Here is a 22,481-nt window from a genome sequence, read left to right as displayed (position 1 = left end):
AGACGAGGAAGCGGTGGTGGCTGCTGTGCCGCTGGTAGGAGCAGAGCGCGTGTCCGCGCTGTCCCCGCTCAGCGCGACGGCCTTTGGGGGCGAGGGCAGCGCTGAGCGATCGCCGTGAAAACCGGGCAGCCCTGGTGACCGAACCCAAGCTTCGCACCGTGAGACACCGCGTGCAGCAGCATGGCACGAGGGGTTCCACGCTAACGAGGGTCGGTGGGATCCACGCATGTCAGAACAAGATCTCCGTGTCCCTGCTTTCCCCTGCGACCTCCCCCGTTAGCAGCCTGGCTCCCTTCGGCTGCCGGGACCCCTCCCCGCTCGCTGAGAGCGGCGACGCGTGGACACAGGTAGCAGGAAGGTCCAGAAGCAGCAGCCCTAGCGATAGGGATGGCGTGGCAACAGCGCCCTGCTTCAGGATAAGTCCTAGCGTAAAACCCGGAAGGGGTCAGAACTTCACCATTAACACTCCAACAATTTATTTTAATAACTTGAAAGATGGGAAGGTTTGCTTATTTTAATTAAACCGGAGGTTTCCTTCATCTGCTGCCTGTCTTTTCCCACTGGAATAATATGTGAGATCGGATACTAACGGCATCTGGATGAACCTGTCCTGTTACAAGGAAAATCTTTCTTCCCATAGGTGTTCTGGTTTGGGGGAGATTTTCCAGAAATAGCCAACCTGTAACTGGCTCAGGTCTGTCTCTGGCTTCTGTGATGAATACTAGTAAACTAAAAAAAACCCCATCACGTTAAAAAAACCCAAAACACCTCAAACTTACAAAGTCTCCCTTCCTTTTTTTTTTTTCTTCCCAGCAAAACCAGAAGAGACCAAACCAGCTGAAGCTGTGACAGGGAACGATATCACGGCACCTCCCAACAAAGAGCTGCCTCCCAGCCCTGAGAAGAAGACAAAGGTAGGTGTCGTTTCACCTTCGGCCCCTTCGCTTCCGTGGTTTTTCTTTGCCGGCTTTTCTGCTTCTTAAGCTGTGGCAACACACGTTCTGTTTTCTGAGCTGCCGTGTGTGAAGCGCTGTACTGGCACAAAGACATCCAGTCACGAAGCTGCCAACGACTCGGCCTGTAGCAAATGTGACCACAAGTGGATTTAATAAATGTGCAGTAAGCTTTGTTTAAATTAATGCTCTGGTTGGTATCGGTGGTGTAGAAGCAGTAAACGTGTATGATAACGCTGCTGCTACGCTGGTACCCTCCTTGTTGCTTACAGCACATTTATTTGCATCATAATTAGCATTCAGAGATCCTGCTCAGGATCTGATACTCTCTTCTTTTAGGGCTGTTTACAAAACACGAGACACCTGCTTTCAGAAGCTCGCAGCATTCGGCAAAATCTAACCCCAAATTCCTAGAGCAGTGGTAGGGGCAGGGATTCTTCACCCCCTCCAGGGCAGTGGACGTATGACCACTGGAGCTGATCGGATGAGGATTTAGAGCTTGCAATCCGTTGTGTGCATGTAATTGGAAAGCAATGTCCTGTGTATTGCACGTAGGACGAGATGCCAGGAACACCCAATTACTAATCCCAGCTTTACCAGCGATTCCTTCTGTTGCTTTAGATGTTGCTGGAAAAAATCCTCTTGGATTTGAATTGGATGGCAAAGCTCCGCTGGGCTTCGAAGGCAGCCCGCTTCTGCTGCCTCAGTTCGGTCTTGTTCCGCTCAGAAAACAGAAAGCTGACTTTTTTTTTGTGTTTCATTTAAAATACCACTTTTATGTTCTTGCAGCTCAATGTTTTGGTTTACAATGCGCTACTTTTTGTTGTATTTTTTTTTTGTTTTTATACTGGATTTTGCTTTTTGAAAAAACATAAAGCCTGCCGCATCCACATCCTCTGCAAAGCCTGCAGCAACGAAAGCCAGGCCCCTGTCCGCTACCAGCCCCAAGCGGCCAGCCTCTGCCACGCCTGGCCCAAACAAAAAACCCACGAGCCCTACTGCAGGTCCTACTCCAGCCACTACTACTAAACGCCCAGCCACCAGTACTACACGTCCCTCCACCTTAACTCCAAAAGAGACTAAACCAAAGGTAAGAAACGGTTGCTTTTGTGCGGGAGCTCCAAGAACTTATTTACACGTTAACTTACCGGCTGCCAAAACGTAATTCTAGTGCTAATCACGGGAGGATGAGATCAGGAATGTGATTCTCTGCGTTACCAGCGCTGCACAGTTACCAGTATCGGCTTCCATTAACCCACCTATGGCAGCAGGTCGCAAGCTTTTGGTTGTGTCGCTGCAGAGGAGAAAACTAAACTTGACTGTAGTCTGCGATTTTCCTAAAGAACTGTTGTGAAGTACCCAAGATAATTCTTTATTTCTTTCCGTGACTAAAGGAGGAGGGTTTTTAAATATAGATACGCTACGAACATAGGGTAACTCTTAATCCAGACAAGAGCATGGGAAAACTGAGTGGGGAGCTTCCGTATTAGGTCTGAGAGGGGAAAAGAATCAGTTTGAAGATTTCAGTATTTCCCGCTGATTGTGTCTGGCCAGTATAAAAGCTGTACACAGCTAGCTCATCATGCCCTTGGGTGCTTAGGCAATACTGGGGGTTTGTAATTCTCCAGTAAGAGGAGGTTTGTGGACCGTTCTTCGTGTTGCACCGTAAAGCTGAAGTAGGGTGTCCGCATGTAACGTTAAGAACGGGAAACGTCCCTTGAATCTTCCTGACGCTGACTTGCGGTGCTCTACAGTAGAAAAATTCAAATTTGAAAGGGAATGTTAAAATCTATTTCAGAAGCTTTCAGCTGATGCTTAAACACTAGCATTTCTACTGGGCATTTCAGTTTAAATAACTGCATTTGAGTGTCTTTTAAAACGAACTAAATAAGAACAACAAGAGTGTGAAAGCACAGGTGTAAACCTGTACTTCTTCTGTGAACCAGTCTTCAGGGGTTTTGTTAAGTTTTTGCATGGTTCTGAGTCCCTTTCTGCTGAAATCAAAACCTCATCTCCCGTGTTTCAATGCACTAACTCAGTACGTTAATACTGAAGAGATGGGGCAGTTTACAAACAAGCGGCTTTCCGGGGGCAGCCACGCAGTAGTTTCCCAGGCGAGGAACGAAGCACAGACACCTCAGTGTTTAAGTAAATGCCTTCGTAGCTTAGGAAGCATTTCTGCCCATGGAGGGAAGAAATCTCTCCCAGCTGTATTGCTATGGACTGATGTATTCCATTTCGTTCAGAAGTCAAAACCTCCTTCACGTCTGGAAATGGCCTCCCCACACTAACGCTGAGCCAGGCCTGGATGAATCCTGATCCTCAGCAGGGGCTGTGCTCTGGATATAGCCGGTCACTCCTGCACGCCTTAGTTGTACCTTTCATCTTCTGCATTACCCTGGTTCAGCGGTGCCCAGCTTACGTGTTTTAAGAATTTAAACCATTTCAGTTGACTTCAGGCTTTTTGTTGGCCAACACTTGGAAGAGGCTGTCGGTGAAACGCTGGCTTTAACGTGGCCTGTTCGTTTTCAGGTCGCAGATGGGAAGACCACAGATAAGCGGACCTCACTTTCAAAGCCTCCATCATCATCTGCCACTCCCAAATCCACTGCCAGGAGCACCCCTGCTACTCCTAAGACAACGGCGGCATCGCCAGTCACTGCAGCTGCTGCTGCGAAAAATACTGCTACTTCTCCCCCGAAGAGGCCAACATGTAAGTGTTCCCTTGGTTTGCTTCAGGAGGGCTCTCTTTCTCACCAGCTGCAAGTTTCTCTTCGGGTAGCACGGCTGGGTCACGCTGTGGTGTGTGTCTCGCCTGTTCCAGGATGCTGACTGCTTTTTCCTGTGTTTAAGTCATCCTGTCAGTTTATTAAAGTGACTCTCCTGGTAAACAGGCTTGTGATCTCCAGGTTCAAACGGAGGAAAAAAACCCAGAACCTTCCAATGCAGCTGCTTGTGAGAAGGCCCAGCTGCCGTTAACCAGCACTTCTGAGAGGTGTGAGCTGCCCTACCTGTCGGGCAGGAGCCAGCTTGAAGCTTAGTGGTAGCTGAAACCCTTTTACTGCAGCACGAGATCCCGTGCCAAGGCACACAGACCGTAGGCCAGGCTGCTTTCTCTCCAGGGCTTCCTGTTCCAAACCAAACCTGAATGAGCTTCAGGGCCAGCTTGGATCCGCTCTGTGTGGTTCAGGGTTAACCCAATTACTGGACATGCTTGCTTTCAGAAACAGGATGCTGTTACCTCTGTCTTTTGCCATAGTAACAGTTAGAATAAACACTAAAACCAATTTGAAACTTGGGAAAAGCAAATCTTCAGAGGAGGACTTAAACTAGTGCATCTGAAAAGCAAAAAGAGGTTGAAGAGAAGTGCAGGTTTTTTACTAGGGCAGGAAGAATTTGGAGCTGAAATCACATCAGCTTCATCAGAAAACTATTGCATCCTACTGTGGCCAAAGAGGAGACTTCCCCTGAGCTTAACCCAGTCAGCATGAACCACGAGCAGCATATGAGCATCTCGAAGACACTGCTTTCACTCATTTTAATGGCGCTTGAGAGATTTAACGTCAGATGAAAATACAGTTAAATGTTCTCAAGTCTTTTCAAATGACTAGACCTCATGGGGAAAATCTGCCCATAAACACGTAAAACTAATAATACGTGTTGGCTGCGTTGTTCTATGAGTCCCGAAGTGTGAATTGATAACTCGTCTTTCCCAAAAGAACAGTCATGTTTTAACTATGGTGAAATAGAGCAGGCTAGAGGTGCATGCCACGCTCCGTGCCCTAGGGGAACATATAATGAAGCGAGTGTAGGGGAGGTGTTGCACTTTCCGAGAGCCGTGTGTCTTAACTGATCCTGCGGACATCCTTGTAGAATTCGATTTGTGTGGTCTTTTATGCAAACCGTAGCCCAGAATGCTTAATATGTTTTAATGAGTTCAGTTAATTTCTCCTTCCAAAACTGAGAGACAAACAAAGAAGTGTTTTCTGATGACATTTGAAAAGAGATGGAGTCAGCGATGCAGAGATGCAGGAAGGTTGTTCCAAGTGGCAAGATGTACAGAGGAAGAGGCTTCTGCACCAGCGAGGGTGGTGGGACATTGCCAAAGTACAGTGAGAACTGGGTGGGCGAGGGAGAGATGAGGTCAGCTGGAGAAACTCCATCAGGAGTTGGAGCTGTTTTGTCTGGATCTGGAAGTGCCCAGAGGAGTCGTGCATGGTAAAGGAGGGAGTCCTGCTTGGGAAGAGGAGCAAGCAAGGGTGTGACAGAGCGCGAACAGCGTTGTGGGGCCTGGAGGGCGGTTGCAGCGAGCGAACGCCGGCAGTTCGGTTTCGGTTGGGCACGTGCAACTTCAGCGAGATCCGCGGGTGCAGGTGGTGGAGACCCGGATCTCTTCTGGTCGCGGTTTAGTTACAGAGCGCTGAGGCAGATAAGAAGTTTCTGGCTAAAGAGGAGCTTTCGGGAGGACATCTGCTCTTGCTTTTCAGGTTCAAAAGACAGAGACTGTCACTTGGAACCCTACAGTGGTTTGGGCTGGAAGGGATCTTAAAGATCATCTGGTTCCACCCCCCTGCCCTGGGCAGGGACACCTCCCACCAGAGCAGGTCGCTCCCAGCCCCATCCAGCCTGGCCTTGAGCGCTGCCAGGGAGGGGGCAGCCACGGCTGCTCTGGGCAACCTGGGCCAGCACCTCACCGCCCTCACGGGGAAGAAACCTTGTGGTTTGCTCAAGTGTGTAGTCATCCTCACTGTTTAAAAATGTGGGTATAGCAGCTTGTTTGGAAATTATGTGGTTTCACTTTTTCGGGCATTAAATGTCAGTCACTTCCTCTATGAAATGAGAGCCACGGGTTATGTGGTGCTTCACTATTATCTTCTTTAGTTTGTTTTTTTAAATTTTTTTTCCCCTCCCTATGAAAATGGCTTTTGTGTTTGTACAAGAGCACACCTCTGTCTTTCTGATCAGAAAAAGATCAAAGTCCTTGGCTGTCATTATAGACCATTTTCCCAGCTTTATCATTCTCTGGCTTTTCAATATCACATGCTAATAACACAGACAGAAGTGTTCCAGCGTTTGGCTGCCCACTGACACGAGTAGAAATAACATCTCTTTATAGATTAAAGTAACATATTGGTCCTCTTGCCTTTATATAAAACCAAGTCTGGTCTGTCCATACAGTTTCCCCATTAAAGTTGTGGTCTCAAGGCATGAGATGAGGTTGCTTTGGTGGGACCATTTTTGAAGGGTTTGGTGTTAATTATATATCTGTCCCTTAGGCCTTATTAAATTACCCGAATGTGTTTCATCTCATTAGCTCGTATCTTCTCTGTGGTGTTTAATTGAATGCTTTTAGCAAAGTCAGGATGGAATGATCCAGACTAACTTGGCCTGTGGTTATCTGCCTCTTTCACGTGCTCTTTTCTGTATTGGTATTCCATAAAATGCCCTGCCAGCTGCTTGAGTTCATCTCAAAATCTAAGTCTGTGAGTGGAAATTAAATATTAGAAGATGGAGGTTTTCATCGTTCCTAACTTAGGCTGGGTTTTTTTTTTTCCGTATAGTGTTTGGTTTTAATGCGTGGTGTTCTTCTGCTTTGAGAAATACCGATGCATTCCTGGTTTAGGCCGTCCTCTGTCTGTGTGGAATGTAATCAGGTCATGAGCACTGGTGGTTGCCCAAAGGCGCAGTTCAGTTTAGTGATTGATTTTTGGTTTTGTACAATTACAGTAGGGACCAAAATACGTGCAATAGTGTCTGTGCAAGAAAATTGGCATGGGTTGAACTGATCTAGCCATACAACCAAGGTTATAGATGGACAAATGTGGGTTTGCTTTTGCTATTTGGTTTTCTTAAGAATTGAAATTGGGTCAGGATTAAAATAATCTTTGTGAGCGCGGGCAGATTCAGCAAGTTATTTTAAGAACAAACAAAATGCGAACTGTACCCCAGGTGTGCTGCATCGTTGAACCATGGTCCTTTAGATTAATCGATCCTTGTGCTGGAAAACCTGTGGGGGTTTAGCTGGGAGGAGGAGGAGGAGGAGGAGGAGGATGTCAGCCAGGTGTCCAGAGCTGCTCGTTCTTGAGATGCTGTCTTTCAAGCAGCCTGTTAGAAATGGACACTGTGGGTGAAGAGGCCCGTCGGTATGTGAGGAGCTGCGGAGAGCCCCTGGCCTCCAGGGGAAGCTGGGCCGGGATCCCGGGCTTCTTGCCCGTGCAAACTGGCTCCCGCTCCGAGATACTAACGGTGTGCTTTGTGTTGGGCAGCTATCAAGACTGATGCAAAGCCTGCAGATGCCAAGAAGACCTCTGCGAAGTCACCCTCAGGTAACTTTGTTCAGTTCCCATCTGAATCGAATCCTTGTTCAGGGCTGTGTTCGTTAAGCAGGCCGCTGTGCATCTTCAGGACTCTGAGGAGTTCTGTGTAGATGGCCTCTGACCCGCCTTTTTCCCGCTTCCCTCCACCTCTTGCCGTGATAATTGCAGCAGACTTGAGCCGCCCGAAGAGCGCTACTGGAAATGCAGTAAAAAGTAGTGCCACCACTCCTTCTACCACCGCCTCCAGCGCACCTACCTTACCTGGAGTAGCCACCAGTCGTCCCAAAACCAAGCCTGCCGCAACCAAACCCACCACAACCTCAGCCCCGACAGCAGATGCTAAAAAACCAACTGCGAAGGCTCCGACTAAAGCCAGCACTGTTTCCAAGCCACCTCGCCCGACCAGCAGCGTTTCTGCTCCAGATCTGAAAAATGTACGTTCCAAAATCGGATCAACAGATAACATTAAGCATCAGCCTGGTGGAGGAAAGGTGAGTCTCCTCAAACTTGGTAACAATATGCGCTTTGGAACAGTAGCTCTTAAGCGTTAGGGGTGCTCTTTGCTAATTTTGGTGGCTGTGTCCTCACTGCTCTTCTCATTTATGCTCTGCAGAGCTCCTCTTTGGGTTCTTGGTTTATGCACAAGGCATTAACGAGGCAGTGGTAGCAGCGTACAGAAGGAATCCACCCTAAGAGCCCTCGTGGTGTTTACTGGCGTACGTACAGGGAGGCAAAACTCCGGGTCTGTTTTTCTGTCGTACGCCCTGACAGAGAAACGAGTTGGCATTGAAAGCTCAAAGCCTTGTCTATATTCCAAAACTTTGCCTTTGCATAGAGGAATTGAGTCTGCTGAATGGTGCAGAAGGTGGAATAACGCACTACGATGCAGGAAATCTGGATTCAGGAGCAAGGTCCACAGCACCTTTCCCAGGTCTAGGAACGGGGACTTTGTTGAGCTTGTCAGGCCGAAAGCCGGGATGAAACGGGGCAACACATGCTGTGCTTTGGCTGCCCCTGGTGCCACAAGAAGAGGAGAGGGTAGTGCTGAATGCGCTGTAGGGAAAAGCGGGTGCGTGGCTATAACTTGAGGTCGCAGTCAGTAATGGCCTTAAATTACACCTTCATTTTGAGTATCTACCGTGTAAACGGTAAAGCTTTGGGGATGTACCTGTAGCCCTCTCCTGAGGGTTTAAATAATTCTGTGGATCTGCATAAACATAAACCCTTCACTGGGTATTGTATAACAGATACCCCCATCTTTGCCTGGCCAAGTGCGCTAGCAGCTTGCCTGTAGTCGGAGGGCTTCGATTTCCACCAAGTGGAACAAATCTGCCCACTTATCTGTGCTGCAGGTCTGCGGTAACGAATAGCTCGGCACAGAACTTTAATCTGATGCCAAGAGAACATGTTTCATGCTGGAAGCCTTGATCTCCTCTCAGGCACATTAAAGTCAAGGGCACGCTCGGGCTGTGGTGTGGTGTGTCACAGACAGCGTCGATACGGCATGGATTTGTTCTTCAGAGTTAAGAGCATCTTCGTTGTACAACATCATAGGACAGTCCTCAGGGCTTCGAGGGCTAGAGGACAAACTTCCCCTCCCCAAAACAGTTTGTGGGAATGACAAACCAAGCCTGCTGAAGAATTTTGAGGCGAGCCAGGAGGGTGACCCTGTAATGCACTGGATATTGTAGCTCGAAACCAAACAGAAGTTCAGAAAGCTTTCTGCCTTCTGCTCGTAAAGGACACGTGAGATTGTTCTGCTGTTTTAAACTGTGCTGGGGTCCTGAGGATTGCAGAGCTGCTTAGCTTACAGGGTTGTTGTGTCGGTTTAAGGGAATTTATTTTTACATTTAATTGTACTGTCCTTTATTTTCTAAGTATTTTCATAGAATTGTTAAATCCTAACAATTGTACTTTTAAGAAAATTGCCCTTTTTGTAGTCTTATTTATGCTGAAATGTTTCTAGACTCTGAGAGCGCCGTAGGAGCGCTGGGCTTGGTTTTGTTTCCTGTTCTGTTGCTGGTAGGTCAGTGAAATACAGGATTTACACTAAGCCCCCTCCCAAAATGCAGGTTCTGCTGCACTGATCTGGACCTAGATTAGCAGGAGAATGGATATTCTCGGGTAGTTGCTGGATTTTGCTAAAACCTGTGAATTTTCATTCCGTTTTCTGTCTGGCCGGATTAGCTAGGCTCACCTGCACCTGCTTAGTTAAAAACTAAATCAGCTGTTGCTCTCAAAGCCTGAGTCAAACCAGCGTGGGGGTGAGAAATCCGCAACGGGAGCGCGGTGTCTCTGTATCCAGCAGAGCTCTTAGAGCGCGAAGACAAAGCAAATCAGCAGTGGATGCGTTTGCCTCTAAGATCTGTGTGAAGTCCTCTGTGTGAAGGAGCTGGTCCTGCGCTGCTGTCGGGCGACTAAAAGACTGGGCGTCATGTTTTGGCACAGTGTAATGTACTGGGGTCACTTGGGGACCTGCCATCGTGACCGCTGGGGAAGTGGTGAGACACCGATGAAGGGCACCTACGAGCTGTTTGAGAAATGGAGAACTTTAAATTATTGCTTTATGACCCCAGGGTGCCTGTTTCACTCCGTGTCTGAGGGAGGTTGCTTCCCCTCCACCCCCTTAGTTTTATTGTTCCTGGGCGTGGGATTATACTTTGCCTGACAATTACAGCACGTAAGAAGTTCTCCTGGGTCATCTGCTCCGCTGCGTTTATCTGGTAGTTTGTGTTCCCATACTCTCCTGCCCACACTTTTGCTTTTGCTGGTTGAAATCGTCCATTTGTCTCCATCTAGGGGAAAGTAGAGAAAAAGCCAGAATCAGCCGCTGCTGCACGAAAGTCTGAGCCCAATGCAGTCTCTAAAATGGCTACTACTAAAACAACCGTATCAAAAGAGGGTGCCCCAAAACAGCCCAATGGGAAAGTGAGTTTATTTCAGACTTTTCTCTGTGGGAGATGAAGGAAAACATTTCCATTTTGAGTCACTTTCCCTTCTCTTCAACTCTTCTGCTTTCTCCTGTCAGTGTCACTGTTCCTTGCACAGTCACTCTTCCAATTCTTTCTTGTAAACCCTGAGTTGTTCTCAGTTAAAAACACTCAGAGATCACTGTCGTAGGTATCTCTCCCGTGCCTGCTGTAAATGTGAATGTTTCAGAGCCGAGTCCTCCCATTTCCCCTTCTGGGTGGACAGGCTTACCTTTGAGTCGGAGGTTTCCCTTAAGACCAGTCCTTCGTACCCGGCACTGCTTGTGCCGCGGGAGAGCGCGCTTCAGTTCGGCGCTGCGGCGGGGGGCGGACCGTGAAGGACTCCACACCCTTCCTGCCGCATGGCCGAGCCACTTGTAGCAGAACTCGCTGCGTTGGGCGGTCACCGTTTGAGGGGTCACTCCGAAGCTGTGTGACGTGGCAGTTCAGCCCGAGGGCGGGGGGGGCGAGGCGGGAGAGCCTGCAGAGCTGTTGTCAGGCCGAGCCCGTTAATGAACGGACGCGGGGTTTGTACCTCTGGAGAAGTCAGTTGACCGCTCCACACTTCCATGGCACGGTGCGTTTTCCGAGCTGCTGTTGCCCTGAATCCAGTCTTTCTGAACTGGCTGAGGAGCTTTTGGAAGCCTGCTAAAATGAGAATGGTCTGGTGGTTCCTTTTGTGCTTCGAATTTATCACCTCTCTCTAGAAAGTAGGATACAGCTTCTGCCACGTTTTGTGCTGTGTTAAATAACTCCCAGACTAAACACGTGTCGTAACTAACCTTTGTAAACACGGGCCTGTTACTCTAGCCGGGTTACCACCTTTGTGAGTAGAAGCTCACTTAGCGCGCTCCTTTTGTGCTTTGAAAAAGTCTGAGTCAGCTTAGTTTGAAGGAGAAACAATTCAATTAACGTAAGGCTTGTCTGGTAAAGTTTAACTGAAGGTTTGACAACCTTCACCAGCAGAATTGTTTCTCCGACGGGGCTTTACTGCCCAGAGGTTCTGAAAGACGTTGCTCAGGGCTGGAGCCAGTCCAGGCAAATGGGAGGAAAGGGCAGACGCTGAGCAGTTCGCGGCGTGGTTGGAAGTGGTGGCCCCGCGGCCCCGAGCCGTGGAGGGAGGAGGCAGCTGAGCTGGTTCCCCCTGCTCTGGGGCAGCTCTCCCCAGAGAGCTCCCAGGAGGCTTCAGGGGGGCCGTAGATGAACCCGGCCTTTCTGGCAGGCAGGCGCTGCCCGGCGCCGCCAGCCCGTAGAGCCGGGGCGGAGCGCTCTTCCCGGCAGCGCCTGCGCTCTCGCACTAACACTGTCTGTGCAGCCTCTTGTTTCCTTCACTTTTTTTTTTCCTCACTCTCCTCCTCAGTTGCTTTCACACCTAATACTAAAGTTGGATTGAGTTTAACACGACTCCTTGTTTATCCACCGTGTTAGAGCAGCTGCTCCAGCCTGCCGTATGACAACTCTAACCAGTCCTCTTCCCTTGTGTTGTTTTCCATTCTGTAACATTCCAGGTCCAGATAGTCTCCAAAAAAGCGAACTACAGCCATGTTCAGTCCAAGTGTGGTTCCAAGGACAATATTAAGCATGTCCCTGGAGGTGGGAATGTAAGTATGGGCTCTGGGCAAGCTGTCTTTCTACTAACTCCTCTTGTACTATGTTTTTTATATGTCAGTCTCAAGAATGCTGTGTTTCAGGCAGAAAGGTGTGGCAAAGTTTCAGGGCTTCTGGAAGTAACGTAGGCTGGAGAATTACACACCCCCCCCACCCCACCCATGGGATGCTAGGTTGAACATGTGTGTTTTGTTTCACAGCCCTACAAAGGCACCTGCCCTGTTTCTCGCATGGTTTACGGGGTGTTCACGACCAAATGTCGGATGTGCACATCACTGACCCCAGGAGTTAGCTCACCGTGGATTCCCTCATCGGTCCTCTGACCGGGTTTAGACGCCTGATTTTTCAGAGGAAATGAATTGTGGCCTCTAAGTGCCTGTTACCCCTCACTGGGTACTAGAGCGAGCCTGAGCCTGACTAATTCCACTTCTCACAAGGAGGGAGACTTTGAAAAAGGAGGAGGAAAAGACTCTGGGACTTAATCTTTGAGCAGCGATTAATTTCTAAATTTAAAGGCTACTGGTATCTCTGGCAGCAGAGTTGAGCTTATTAAAGCAGAAGGCTAATCTTGTAATGTTTGTGTACTTGGTTTGGACTATTATATCCTGAAAGTGTCTGGCAAAAAACCCAGGTTAACTATCTGGATACTAAAGCTTTTTGAAAACGTGACTGTGGTTTGGGAGGCTTGTTTCCTTGTGGGCAACCCTGTACTGCCCTAACGAACCTGCGCTGGGCTGTGTGTGCTGGGGATGGTTTGCCGAACTGCACAGGTTGGGTGGTTTCAGAGAGACACTTGAAGTGCTTCAGCCCAAGGAAGCTTGTTCCGTTGGTGTTGAAATACGCCGGGTTCCTGAGGAGCGGTGTCCAGCTGGCCCATCTCCTGCTGCTCTCTCCGTGCCCAGTGCCTGAGAGCCAGCGTCAGGGAAACTCCCTGCAGACGCTCAGCTTCTGGGGCCAGGCTTACGGTGGCTTCTGTCGGTGTGTTCTGTGTGACGTCTGGTTCAGCGGGTACAGATGTTTGTGCTGACTGCGGTGCCAGCCGCCACCGCCGCTCTTCCTGGGACACACCTGGGTGGCTGTCCAGCTGGCTGAACCTTTACTGGCCAATTCTTCCTTAAATCTTTGCAAGCTGCAGCCAAATCCGGGTTCTTGCAAACCCCTTCCCTGCAGGTTGGTTGCCAGGATGGTAAGAGACAGACGTTGAAGTCGCTCCTGCAGTGTCCACCTCACTAAGCTGAGCTTCCCCTTGGGAGGCTCTGGACACACGTCCCTGCTGCCCTCCGTGCCTCCCAGTTTGGGGGTGCCCAGCAGCGGTGGGGTTTGCCGTTCCTACCCAGCGGCTGCAGGAGCGCGTACGGCTGTGCGTGGAGCCTCCCGCGGAAACGCTCGTGCAGGAGGATTCTCTGCGCCGTAGAAAGCAAAACTGAGGTTGAGACCATCACGTCAGTTAGGTGCCCTCCTGAGACTTTTTCAGCTGTGCACGTTTCTGTTCCTGCCACGTATTGCATCCGGTTTTGCCGCCCCAGCTCGGGGCAGACTGTCGAGGCGTAGCCGGTGCTCCGTGGCAGAAGGCCCCGCGGCGGTGCTGTTGAAGGGCAGCTGTTGTAACTCCGCTGTTGGTGCCCTCGGAGGAGCCGTGTTTCAGAAGGCACTTGAATTTTGCCACTCGTGCCTTGTATAGCCTGTTAGTGGACAACGGGTCTCACTCATACTTTTCCTTTTTTTGAGGCCAACAGAAATGAGAATTAAATTGGGGTGGGGTGTATTTTTCTTGCTTGACTAACTACATTAGTGAACTATTCTTTCTTCTAATGAGTCCCCAGACCTGTCCTTTCCTCTCTACTGTCCTGTCCCGAGGACGTTCCCAGCTCTCGGGACAAGCGCGTGCCTGCTTTCTTTTTCTCTTCTTCCACACTCTCCTTTTACCACTGCAGTTCTCCTCCTTGCTCAACTACTGAAGCTTTTTGCTTTGAGAACAGAGAATGAAGTGCTGCTGATTTCCAGGTTCCAAATGGCCCCAAACCAGCCTCGGGCAGTCGCTCCCAGCCACCCAACGCCCCCAAACCCAGCATGGCCAGTACCGGTGTGAGCAGATGAGCCGCAGTGGCCGTCTGGCTAACTGTAAAAGCATTTCCTGTTATTCGCTTGGCATCTGCTCGCTGCCGTCGGGGCACTGTACTGTTAGCGTCCTCTCCCAAGATGTTTTCTTGTTCAGATGGTTACGATGGTCACTCCTGGTGGATGACTTCCCGGTGTTCCGTTCACGCTGCTGATGGGGACGGCTGGACAGGCCGTTGTTCTAGTCTGTGGCTCCAGTTCAAGCTTTTAGGAATCCTGTGCACAAGAGCTGTGGTTAGTAGCGAGCTGTGATTCAGCTTCAGGGTTGCTCTGGTAGAAGCAGTGGACATCCCACCTAAGCAAAGTGGCTCCTAGCTGGTGCGCTCCGCTTGGGTACCCGTTTTGCCTTCTGCGCACGGAGATAACTTCTCCTCCCCTCCAAGATACCCAAGGAGGCGTGATCAAAAGCAGCAGATGTTGTTCCTACTCACGTTGTATTTGCCAGAAATATCTCGACACAAAGGCAGTTGGGTTTCCTGGGTAAAAGCTTTTGTTGTGCTTTAGTGTTTTCCCCCTCTCCTTTTGAAGAAAGGCACGGTAAAGAGCGAGATTTTACAGCGTGCGGGTAGTGTCCCTGTTGCTGGAGATTTCACAGGGTGATTTGGGATGTACACGTGTTTCTCTGCCCTTTGGCTTGATCTGTTCAGATGGCTTGGGAAATGGTCAGAGACAGAAAATCTAACAAGAGATGAGGATCACACTTCCCGTCTCAGCCTTTGTCTCAGGCTTTCGGATCTAAAGTTTATTTCCGGCACCAGAGTCTTTGGCTCGAAGAAGGCAAGCCCAGCCCCTCAAACATGGCTCCCATTGCAAACTGGAATCAACTACTGTCAGAAATCCTACAAGAAATACACTTCCGTGTGGGGGTAACTGTTTGGATCTCCAGGTGGAATCACGAGGAGGCGTGACTGGGTATGTCTACCCCGGCTGGTAACAAACATTAGTATTTTAAAACACATTTTGTGAAATAAATTTAGCTTTATTCCCGTGCCAAAATTCGGTAGCCATGATCCCAGTTTTTTGGAGTGCCTGGTGTCACTGAGTCAGGGTGCATGAACATGGAACAGCGCAGCAGGAGGCTGAACTGTGCTGCTCTTCTCATCCTGGGCAAACAAGACGTCAGGGCTTTGACTCATCCCTCTTCACAAGTACCGGGAGGATTCATGCTTCCTGAGAAAGATGTATTGCAAATGGTCGTGATAATTCTCAGTAAGCTTTGAGGGGAGCTGGTAAGTGAATGAACTCTTACCATGTGCAAAAAGAAAGATTTTTTTACATTTTCTCAGCGAGACAGTGTATAGCAGAACTTTCTGTGCACGTTGGGGTCGGCTGGTGGTCGCTGACACGACTGGAGAGGTGATCCTCTGAACGTCACTGCCAACAGCCCCCAGATTTTTCCCGTGGAAGGTTATCAGGTCAGAGGAGTAGGGGGTTAGACAGATGACCAGATGTTCCTTCCAGTACAGGTTATCCTATGTTTGCCTGAAATGAAAGATCTCCAGGTGGTTAGACAAAAAGTTCATTCTGGAGTAGGGGAATTTTTCATCCACCTGGAGCCGCAGGAGGAATGTTCAGGATGTCAGAAATGGGGCTCTGTACGATGCACTGCATCCAGGTGTCGGAGATGAAATATTTTTTGAGCAAAACCACCTAAAACTGTGACCTTTTGGCTCCACCTTTGTCCTACCCCAGAGAAGATGCTTCTGCCCAAATTCAAACTGATGCCCACGAACACTGTGCTAGAATATTTGGCTGATTGACTTGGAAGGTCGTTCCTGAGTCATGAATATCTCATGATTTCGTGACTGCATCGCCGTACGGTTTTTCATTGAAGGTTTTGTTGCCAGTATCGGGTCACTGGTAGAATGAAAGGAGATAATAGTGGGATGTATGTCCCTGCTCCCAGTGTGCTGGCTGTGAGAAGGATAGCTTCTTCCAGCAGTTTGTTCCACCCGGGCACGACAATCCTTCCCGGTGCCCTGCCCTCGGCAGGGAGCACAGACCGCTGTGAGGGGGCTGCAGACCCAGCCTGACGGTTGGACATGGGCCACGTTGAAGGTGGTAGAGAGGAAGAGTTGGAGCTGGTGGCTCGTCTCTGGCCCTACAGCAAGGTGACCTCTGTCCTGGTGGCTGCCCGGAGCTGCCCAGGCGATGGCCCGCGTCTTTGGAGGCAGAGCCGGCGCGGGGCGGAAGCAGTCTGGGGATCATGGCAATGGGATCGGCTTTTCGTGGTCCCTCTCCCAAGCGCTTCTGTGTTCCATGGATGTGCCAGGAACCCAAGACTCCCGTTCCTGGCTGCCGTCCACCTTAGTTTCATCTGGTCTCGGTTTCTCTCTGCTCCCATTAACCCCTTCTGGCTGGTGCCGGCCTTCAAGTAGCGCTAGAGCCGGCTGTGGCGTTGGGCACACAGTGGCTGGGGAGTCACCGTGCAAATACGGTTCCCGAGGCGTGACCTGACGGTTGAGGTGGCGCATCGGCCTCCAGACTCACAGGAAACGTTTCTCTGTGTTGAGTTGTTTCTTTTTGCCTCCTTAGGTGCAGATCCAGAACAAGAAGGTTGACCTTTCCAAAGTGTCCTCGAAGTGTGGCTCTAAAGCAAATATCAAGCATAAGCCAGGTAGAAATTTTACCATTTCCTCATGATTTGTCTGTAGATATTGCAAGTCGTTTAAATACAGCCCTGGATTGCGGCTGACATAGTTCAAGAGCTTTGTTGCTTTCTAGCAGTGCTGTCTAGCTGCTGTAGCAATTCGTGGTGGCTTTGTGAGCGGAGAAGGGATTAGGAGAGGTGGGATTTCACCTTGCCTGTGAAGACAATCCACTGCTTTGACTCAGTTCTCTTTTTTTTCCCCTCCCTATTTGGAGGAAAAAAAAAAGTGGATACTTGCCATGACCATTCCAGGAGTCTGGAAGCTTCATCCGTGCGTACAGCGGGCTTTGGGGCTCTCTGAACTTGTGTGTGCCGTGGAAGGATGAAGTAACTTCCCTCCAGTTCTTCAAAGCAGATACAAGGGCTTTTTTAGCCTTCAGTGCAGTAGCGGCTCCTGTCTTCTATAAAGCACTTTTGGCTCTTTAATGACCATCTCAGGAATTATTTGCTCTGCACTGAGAACACGGCAATTACTCTGCGTGAATCCCTGCAAATCTTGGGTTTGTCACCCAAGCGGTGACCAGCCCACCGCTCCGCTGGAGCACGGGCCGGTCTCGAGTTCCAGGTGCCGTGGCTGCTGGCAGATTGTTTGAGCTGTCCCTGTGTCACACCCTGAAGTGCGGTCAGTTCACTGCCTGGTTTGTCTGTGTCCGAGGCCGGTTATCTGCACAGGACAGCTCCCGGCCCTCGAACGTCCGCGCACAGGGGACAAAGTTCGCTGAGGAAAGCTGAACACAGACACGACAAGCTTGTCTTTGTCTGCTCCTGGGAGTTTCCTGCACCCGTTCTGGTTGAAAGCAGTTCAACCTTACACACCGAGCACCACGCTTCAGTGCCTCAAAACGTGCTCCCGCTTTGAGAACGTGGTGCCACAACCACGACCTCTGTTTATTCAATGCTCTGTCATAACAAGCTGTGCGTGACAATAACGGCTCTTGTCCAGGGCTGATGAAAGCAGAGTAATCCATCCAGAATTGTCTGTGGTCAGATGTTTTAACCGATTCCGTTAGACCGAATCGGTTGGCTTCCATCATTGGCCATGCCAGGCTCCCGAAGTGCTGAGGACTGAGTCTTCAGTGATGCCGCTGGGAAGCAAAGCTGTGCTTAGCCATACTTCGGGCTTTTGAGAAACCGCCGGGACCACGGACTGCACATGTAGTCTTAGGTGTTGATGGCCTCTGCAGTATTCTAACCCCAGGAAACTCTTGCTGGAAACGTGCAGTTGTTTTTCTGACCCTCGGGTTCTCCTGAACCTGGTGCCCATCCGGTTCCCACACTTGGCTTCTCCTGCCTGCACGGCTGCCTCCGGAGGAGCTCAGGCGGCGGCACGTGGGGCTGCGCCCGGGCAGCTCTCGGTCCCGGCAGTCAGACGGGGCAGGAGTGGGAGCCGGTAACGAGCAAGGGCAGGCAGGGAGCGCAAAGGAGCGGGACGTGTCCCGGCACGTGAGCTGGCAGAGACCTTGGCCGGGGCCGCGGAGAGGAGCGGGCAGCTGGCGTTGGCCGTCCCGGCCACGCCGGTGTGGCAGCGGGTGGAAGAGGCGTCGCACCCCTCTGCTGGGGGAGGCAGGTTCACGAGCAGCTCGGGCGAGGCAGCGTCGAGGGTATCGTCAGCCCGTCTGTCCGGGCGCATGGCGTTGCCCACCCGAGGGCACCGCCGGGGCTGTGCCGTGCAGCCCGGCTTGCTCGCGGTGGTGCTTGGCCTGTGCGGGTGGAAATCACTGACTTTGATCTCACCAGTTTTGAGACTGAACCTGAACTGGAGAGGGACTCGAACACAAATGTGTTACGTGGTCCTGTCCCTCCTCCGAAGCACACTGGGTCCCCGGTGGTTCCTCGGTGGGGCTGGGAAGGGCTCACGTCTCGTGTGGGGCTGTTCCGCAGGCGCTCATGCACTCTCCCCTGCACCGTCCTGTTCTAGGGGGCGGAGATGTCAAAATTGAGAACCAGAAGCTGAACTTCAAGGAGAAGGCCCAAGCCAAAGTGGGTTCCCTGGACAACGTGGGACACTTGCCAGCAGGAGGAACTGTGAAGGTGGGTGCAGCAAGCTCTGGCCCGTCAGGGTAGGGTTTAAATTTGGTCCTTCTCCTTGTCGTGCTTGTAGTAGTGCAGCTTCTCCACCTTCAGCCTTTCGTAGCCATGTACCTATTTCTGTGGCCTCTGTCGGGAAGCCCAGGAGTACGTACGGGTCGAAAAGGAGAGAGCTGTGAACCGCCTCAGTGGCCGGCCTGAAGGGCTCCCTGCTAGCTCGTGCTGCCCGAACGTCCTTCCTCTAAGAATCCGAGAGCAGGGATCGCTCCGTAAGCTCTGAGCCCACCGGAGAAGCTGCCTGTGGCCCTTTCCCCCCCCTCTTTTTTTTTTTTTTTACCCCCGGTAAAGCTGGTGAGGCCAAAGGGCTCTGTGCTGGGAGACGGCACCTTGCGGCTCCGGGGAGCACTTTGGCCCCCACCGTGCGCTGCAGCCCAGCCCAAAGGCCCTCTGTGCGAGGAGGAGAAAAGATGGTCAGGCCCTCGTTGCCGTGACTCAGCGCTTCTCCCCGTGAGAACCCGAACTGCCCCCAGCCTCGGCTCGGCAGACGGCAGGTCTCGCTGCAGCCATGCGGCAGCTGTGCTCGCGGGAGGGACGTTACCCCCGCTTGAATGGCCGAGTGATGGATGCGTGGGCTTGACCTATCATGCCACGTAACGATTAGAGCGGGGCTGGGGATTATGTTGAGGTAGTCACCAGCTTTTATGTGAAACCCCGCTGCTTCTGAATTGGCTGGTAGCTCTGGAAGCGGAGAAAACAATCCGGTGCTCCGGCATCAGGGCTGCTAAAATACGACTTGGTCTTTGCCCCCAGCAGGACAGAGAGCTGGAGGAGAAGAGACCCCTTCTAAGCCCTGAGTTCCCTCGGTTGTCCCAGCCTTGTTTTGTCTGAGCACTTTTGTGTTGTGGAAGGGTTTAGAGTTCAGCCGGGTTGAGCCATTGTGTGGAACGCCGAGTGAATTCGAAAGAAATAATCCCTGTCCTAAAGAGCAGATCATGCAGCAGAATTCACAAGTATATTCAGTATGTGCTTAATCATCCCCATTAAAACCAGGCAGGAGGGGCCTGCCAGAATATTTGCTGGGGACACATCAGGGCTCTCCTATCTCCAGTCCTTTATGTAAACTTCAGCCGGGCAAATCGGGCAAATCAGGGCGCGGTGAAAAGCTGAGAGGAGCTAGAGAAGCTGCTGGTGTGTTGGTGGGGATAGAGAGCTTTCTGTGCCAGCGCCGGGCTGTTCCAGTTTACTGGAGCGCCCAGTCCCTATACTGGTGCTCTTTGCTGGTAACTAGGCTTTTCATTGAAGTTCTAAAATCTTACCTGTTCAGAATTAGTCTGATTTTATTTTAATTTTTTTTTTTAGTATTTTTCCGCCATCTTCATGGGTGCGAAGAGTCCCTGTCGATGACACTCTCATCCAGTATTTTTGGGGCTCTAGCCTTTAGCCTGGCAATGCAGAGACCAAATCCTTTCCCTCTTGCATCCCACAGGCCTCGGCCGGCTCTGTCGTCAAGAGCAGAGGCAATTCAGGGGCTGGCTGCTCTCGCTCAGCTCCCCTCCGTGCCTCTTGGGGGGTGTGGGGGTCCTCCAGGCCCCCGTAGCCCCTGCAGAAGCACCTAGATCTGTGTTGCTGTCAGCTCTTGGGTGGGAACTCGCACCCCAGAAGGAAGGCCGGGGGGTTTTGCCGCTGGCCGAGCGAGCAGGTCGGGAGCCGGCGCCTCGCCTCGCCGCCCGGGCTGCAGGGCGAGGGCCTGCCGTGGGCTGGAGGAGAGCGAGGAGCCTTATTGCCGTGGGTCAGCCCTTGTGGGGCGAGGACGCGGGGTCGGAGCCCAGCTGCTCTGGCCTGGAGGCTGCCGCCCCCTGCCCGTACTCCTCCCTACGGAACGAGGCAGCCGGGAGATGGTCCTGGCTGGACGGGGTTGCTCCTTCCCGGAGCTGGGCTGGCCCAGCATGCCGTGTTCTCTGCTTGCCGTGCCCGGCAGTGCCGGTGGCGTCTCTTTCCAAGCAGCTCTGCGTGGCTCTCGGCAGGCTCCCACCAGCGTTAGTCCCTGCTCTAGCGGCAGCAGGACGTAGCTCGTCTCCCAAAGCTGGTGACGCCGGCGGGGGTGACCAGCTGCGGGGGGAGAGCAGACCAGGACGGGGTCTTCTCTAAAGGCTCCGCTCCCAGTTGATCGTCCGGCGTCAAGTGACGCTGAGGCCCTTTGTGCAAGCTTGGCCTTCCCAGTTTGGGATCCACTGGGCATTGTTTGGGCCTGGTATAGAAACGTGTCCCCAGATAACGGAGCTTTGCTCCTCTCAGCGTCCCTTGGCCTGCCTTTGCCTCGGTTGTCCTCCGTCACCGGGGCGTTGCAGTGTGTGTGGGGGGAGAGGGTGCTGAGCTCCGGGCTCACGGCGCTCCGGCGAGCCGGCGGGGAGCAGCGCGGGGCCGACGGGTCTGCGGAGACCACAACGCTGCGAGAAGCTGGGAAGCTGGTCAGGCCGGCGGCTTCCCGGGGAGCGGAGGGGCTGCTTCCCGCTTCCCAACCCCCCCTCCTCGTCCCTGCGTGCGTCTCGGCAGCCGGGGAGGGCGGAGGGGGCTCCGGGAACCCGCGCTTCACCCCCCCCACCACCCCCCCGCTCCCCACACCCCCATCTTCTATTGACTCGTCCCTGTCGTCCTCCCCACCCCGTTGTCTCATTGTAGGCTGAGGGGAGTGCGGAGCCAGGGCAGCTCCCGCCAGCCCCTCAGAACGGAGAGGTGACAGCGGCCCAGGCAGGCAGTGAGATGCGGGAGAATGGCGTAGGGCCGGCAGTGCCCACTGCCCTGAGCGGTGGTGACCAAAGGGAAATTCAGAGCTTCGAGACTCAGATACAAGAAACAAGTAAGTGCCTGCGCCTTCTCTCTACGCACTGCGCCGGGGCGGGGGGGAGAGCACTGCAGCAGGGCAGAGCAGCCGCCCCCGGGCACTGGTCACACCGCTGTAAGTCGGAACGTTGAACTGTTTTGTAGCGATGTCTGTAGGGGTTTTTCTGCCTTTTTTTTAATTCAGAAAATTGCCTTTTATTTTCCAGGCATCTAATGATGACATTATGGTATCGTCTTCCATTCCCCTCCTGTCCCCTCTCTCCTCCTCTTTCCTCCTCCTGCCCTTCCCCTTCTCACCTGCCCTTGTGTCGCTGCAGATTGAATCTCACAAGCTGACGTTCCGTGAGAAGGCCAAGGCTCGAACAGACCACGGAGCGGAAATCGTCGTCTCCAAACCCCCCAACCTTTCCAGCAGCACTTCCCCCTGGCGTAGCACATCCGTCAGCGAGAGCCTGGGCTCAGTCGCCTCCTTGTCACCGCTGCAACAGCCAGCTCCCCTTGCAGCGCTTTCTCAGCAAGGCTTGTGACCCCTCCCGGCCCCGTCTCCCGCGCGCCCCCCCGAGTAACGCAGCTTGGCTCTCTTAACCCGGCCCCTGGCTTTAGGTGGGAAGGGGACAGCGTTTAGCAGGGCTACCGTCCCTTTCGGCCGCGCGGACGCCTCGAAGCACCCTGGAGGCTCGCCCCTGCCCGAGCGTGCCGGGCGCCAGTGCTCCCGTCCTGGCTGGAAAGGGCTCCCTCCCCTCCCCTCCCCTCCCCGCGCCACACCGCGCCGCGCCGCGTCCCTTTGGCTTTTTTTCGAGTGAGCATTGGCGTCGCGTGTCGGGGACGGGCGTCCGGTGACTTCCAGGCGGTGCCCCGCGGCGGGGAGAGGCAAGGCCGAGCCTGGGCGGGAGCGGCCGGCGCTGCTGGTGGCTGAAGCCAGGCCGGAGTTAACAGGGATAAGCTGTGATCTTTCTGTCTGTCTGATTTTTTAAAACAAAACCCACCTTTTCCTCCT

The 22,481-nt window shown here is 52.3% G+C and overlaps 1 protein-coding gene across 1 annotated transcript in view; it reads left to right on the top strand.

Moving 5' to 3' along the window:
* MAP4 (microtubule associated protein 4) overlaps nucleotides 1–22,481 on the top strand; it is a 105,746-nt gene that overhangs the window by 79,506 nt on the left and 3,759 nt on the right. Inside the window, exons 12-23 of the mRNA XM_086467368.1 lie at nucleotides 814–914; nucleotides 1,831–2,043; nucleotides 3,486–3,666; nucleotides 7,220–7,279; nucleotides 7,439–7,761; nucleotides 10,070–10,198; nucleotides 11,748–11,840; nucleotides 16,501–16,582; nucleotides 18,534–18,646; nucleotides 21,323–21,500; nucleotides 21,629–21,636; nucleotides 21,802–21,945. Of these exons, the coding sequence (XP_086323494.1) occupies nucleotides 814–914; nucleotides 1,831–2,043; nucleotides 3,486–3,666; nucleotides 7,220–7,279; nucleotides 7,439–7,761; nucleotides 10,070–10,198; nucleotides 11,748–11,840; nucleotides 16,501–16,582; nucleotides 18,534–18,646; nucleotides 21,323–21,500; nucleotides 21,629–21,636; nucleotides 21,802–21,945 (1,625 nt within the window). The remainder of the gene's footprint in view (nucleotides 1–813; nucleotides 915–1,830; nucleotides 2,044–3,485; nucleotides 3,667–7,219; nucleotides 7,280–7,438; nucleotides 7,762–10,069; nucleotides 10,199–11,747; nucleotides 11,841–16,500; nucleotides 16,583–18,533; nucleotides 18,647–21,322; nucleotides 21,501–21,628; nucleotides 21,637–21,801; nucleotides 21,946–22,481) is intronic.

Source organism: Leptosomus discolor, chromosome 6 (genome assembly GCF_034619465.1).
Source record: "Leptosomus discolor isolate bLepDis1 chromosome 6, bLepDis1.hap2, whole genome shotgun sequence".
Classification (NCBI taxonomy): domain Eukaryota; kingdom Metazoa; phylum Chordata; class Aves; order Leptosomiformes; family Leptosomidae; genus Leptosomus; species Leptosomus discolor.
Note: the sequence above shows the minus strand (reverse complement) of the source record. Positions and strands in the feature narration are given on the sequence as shown.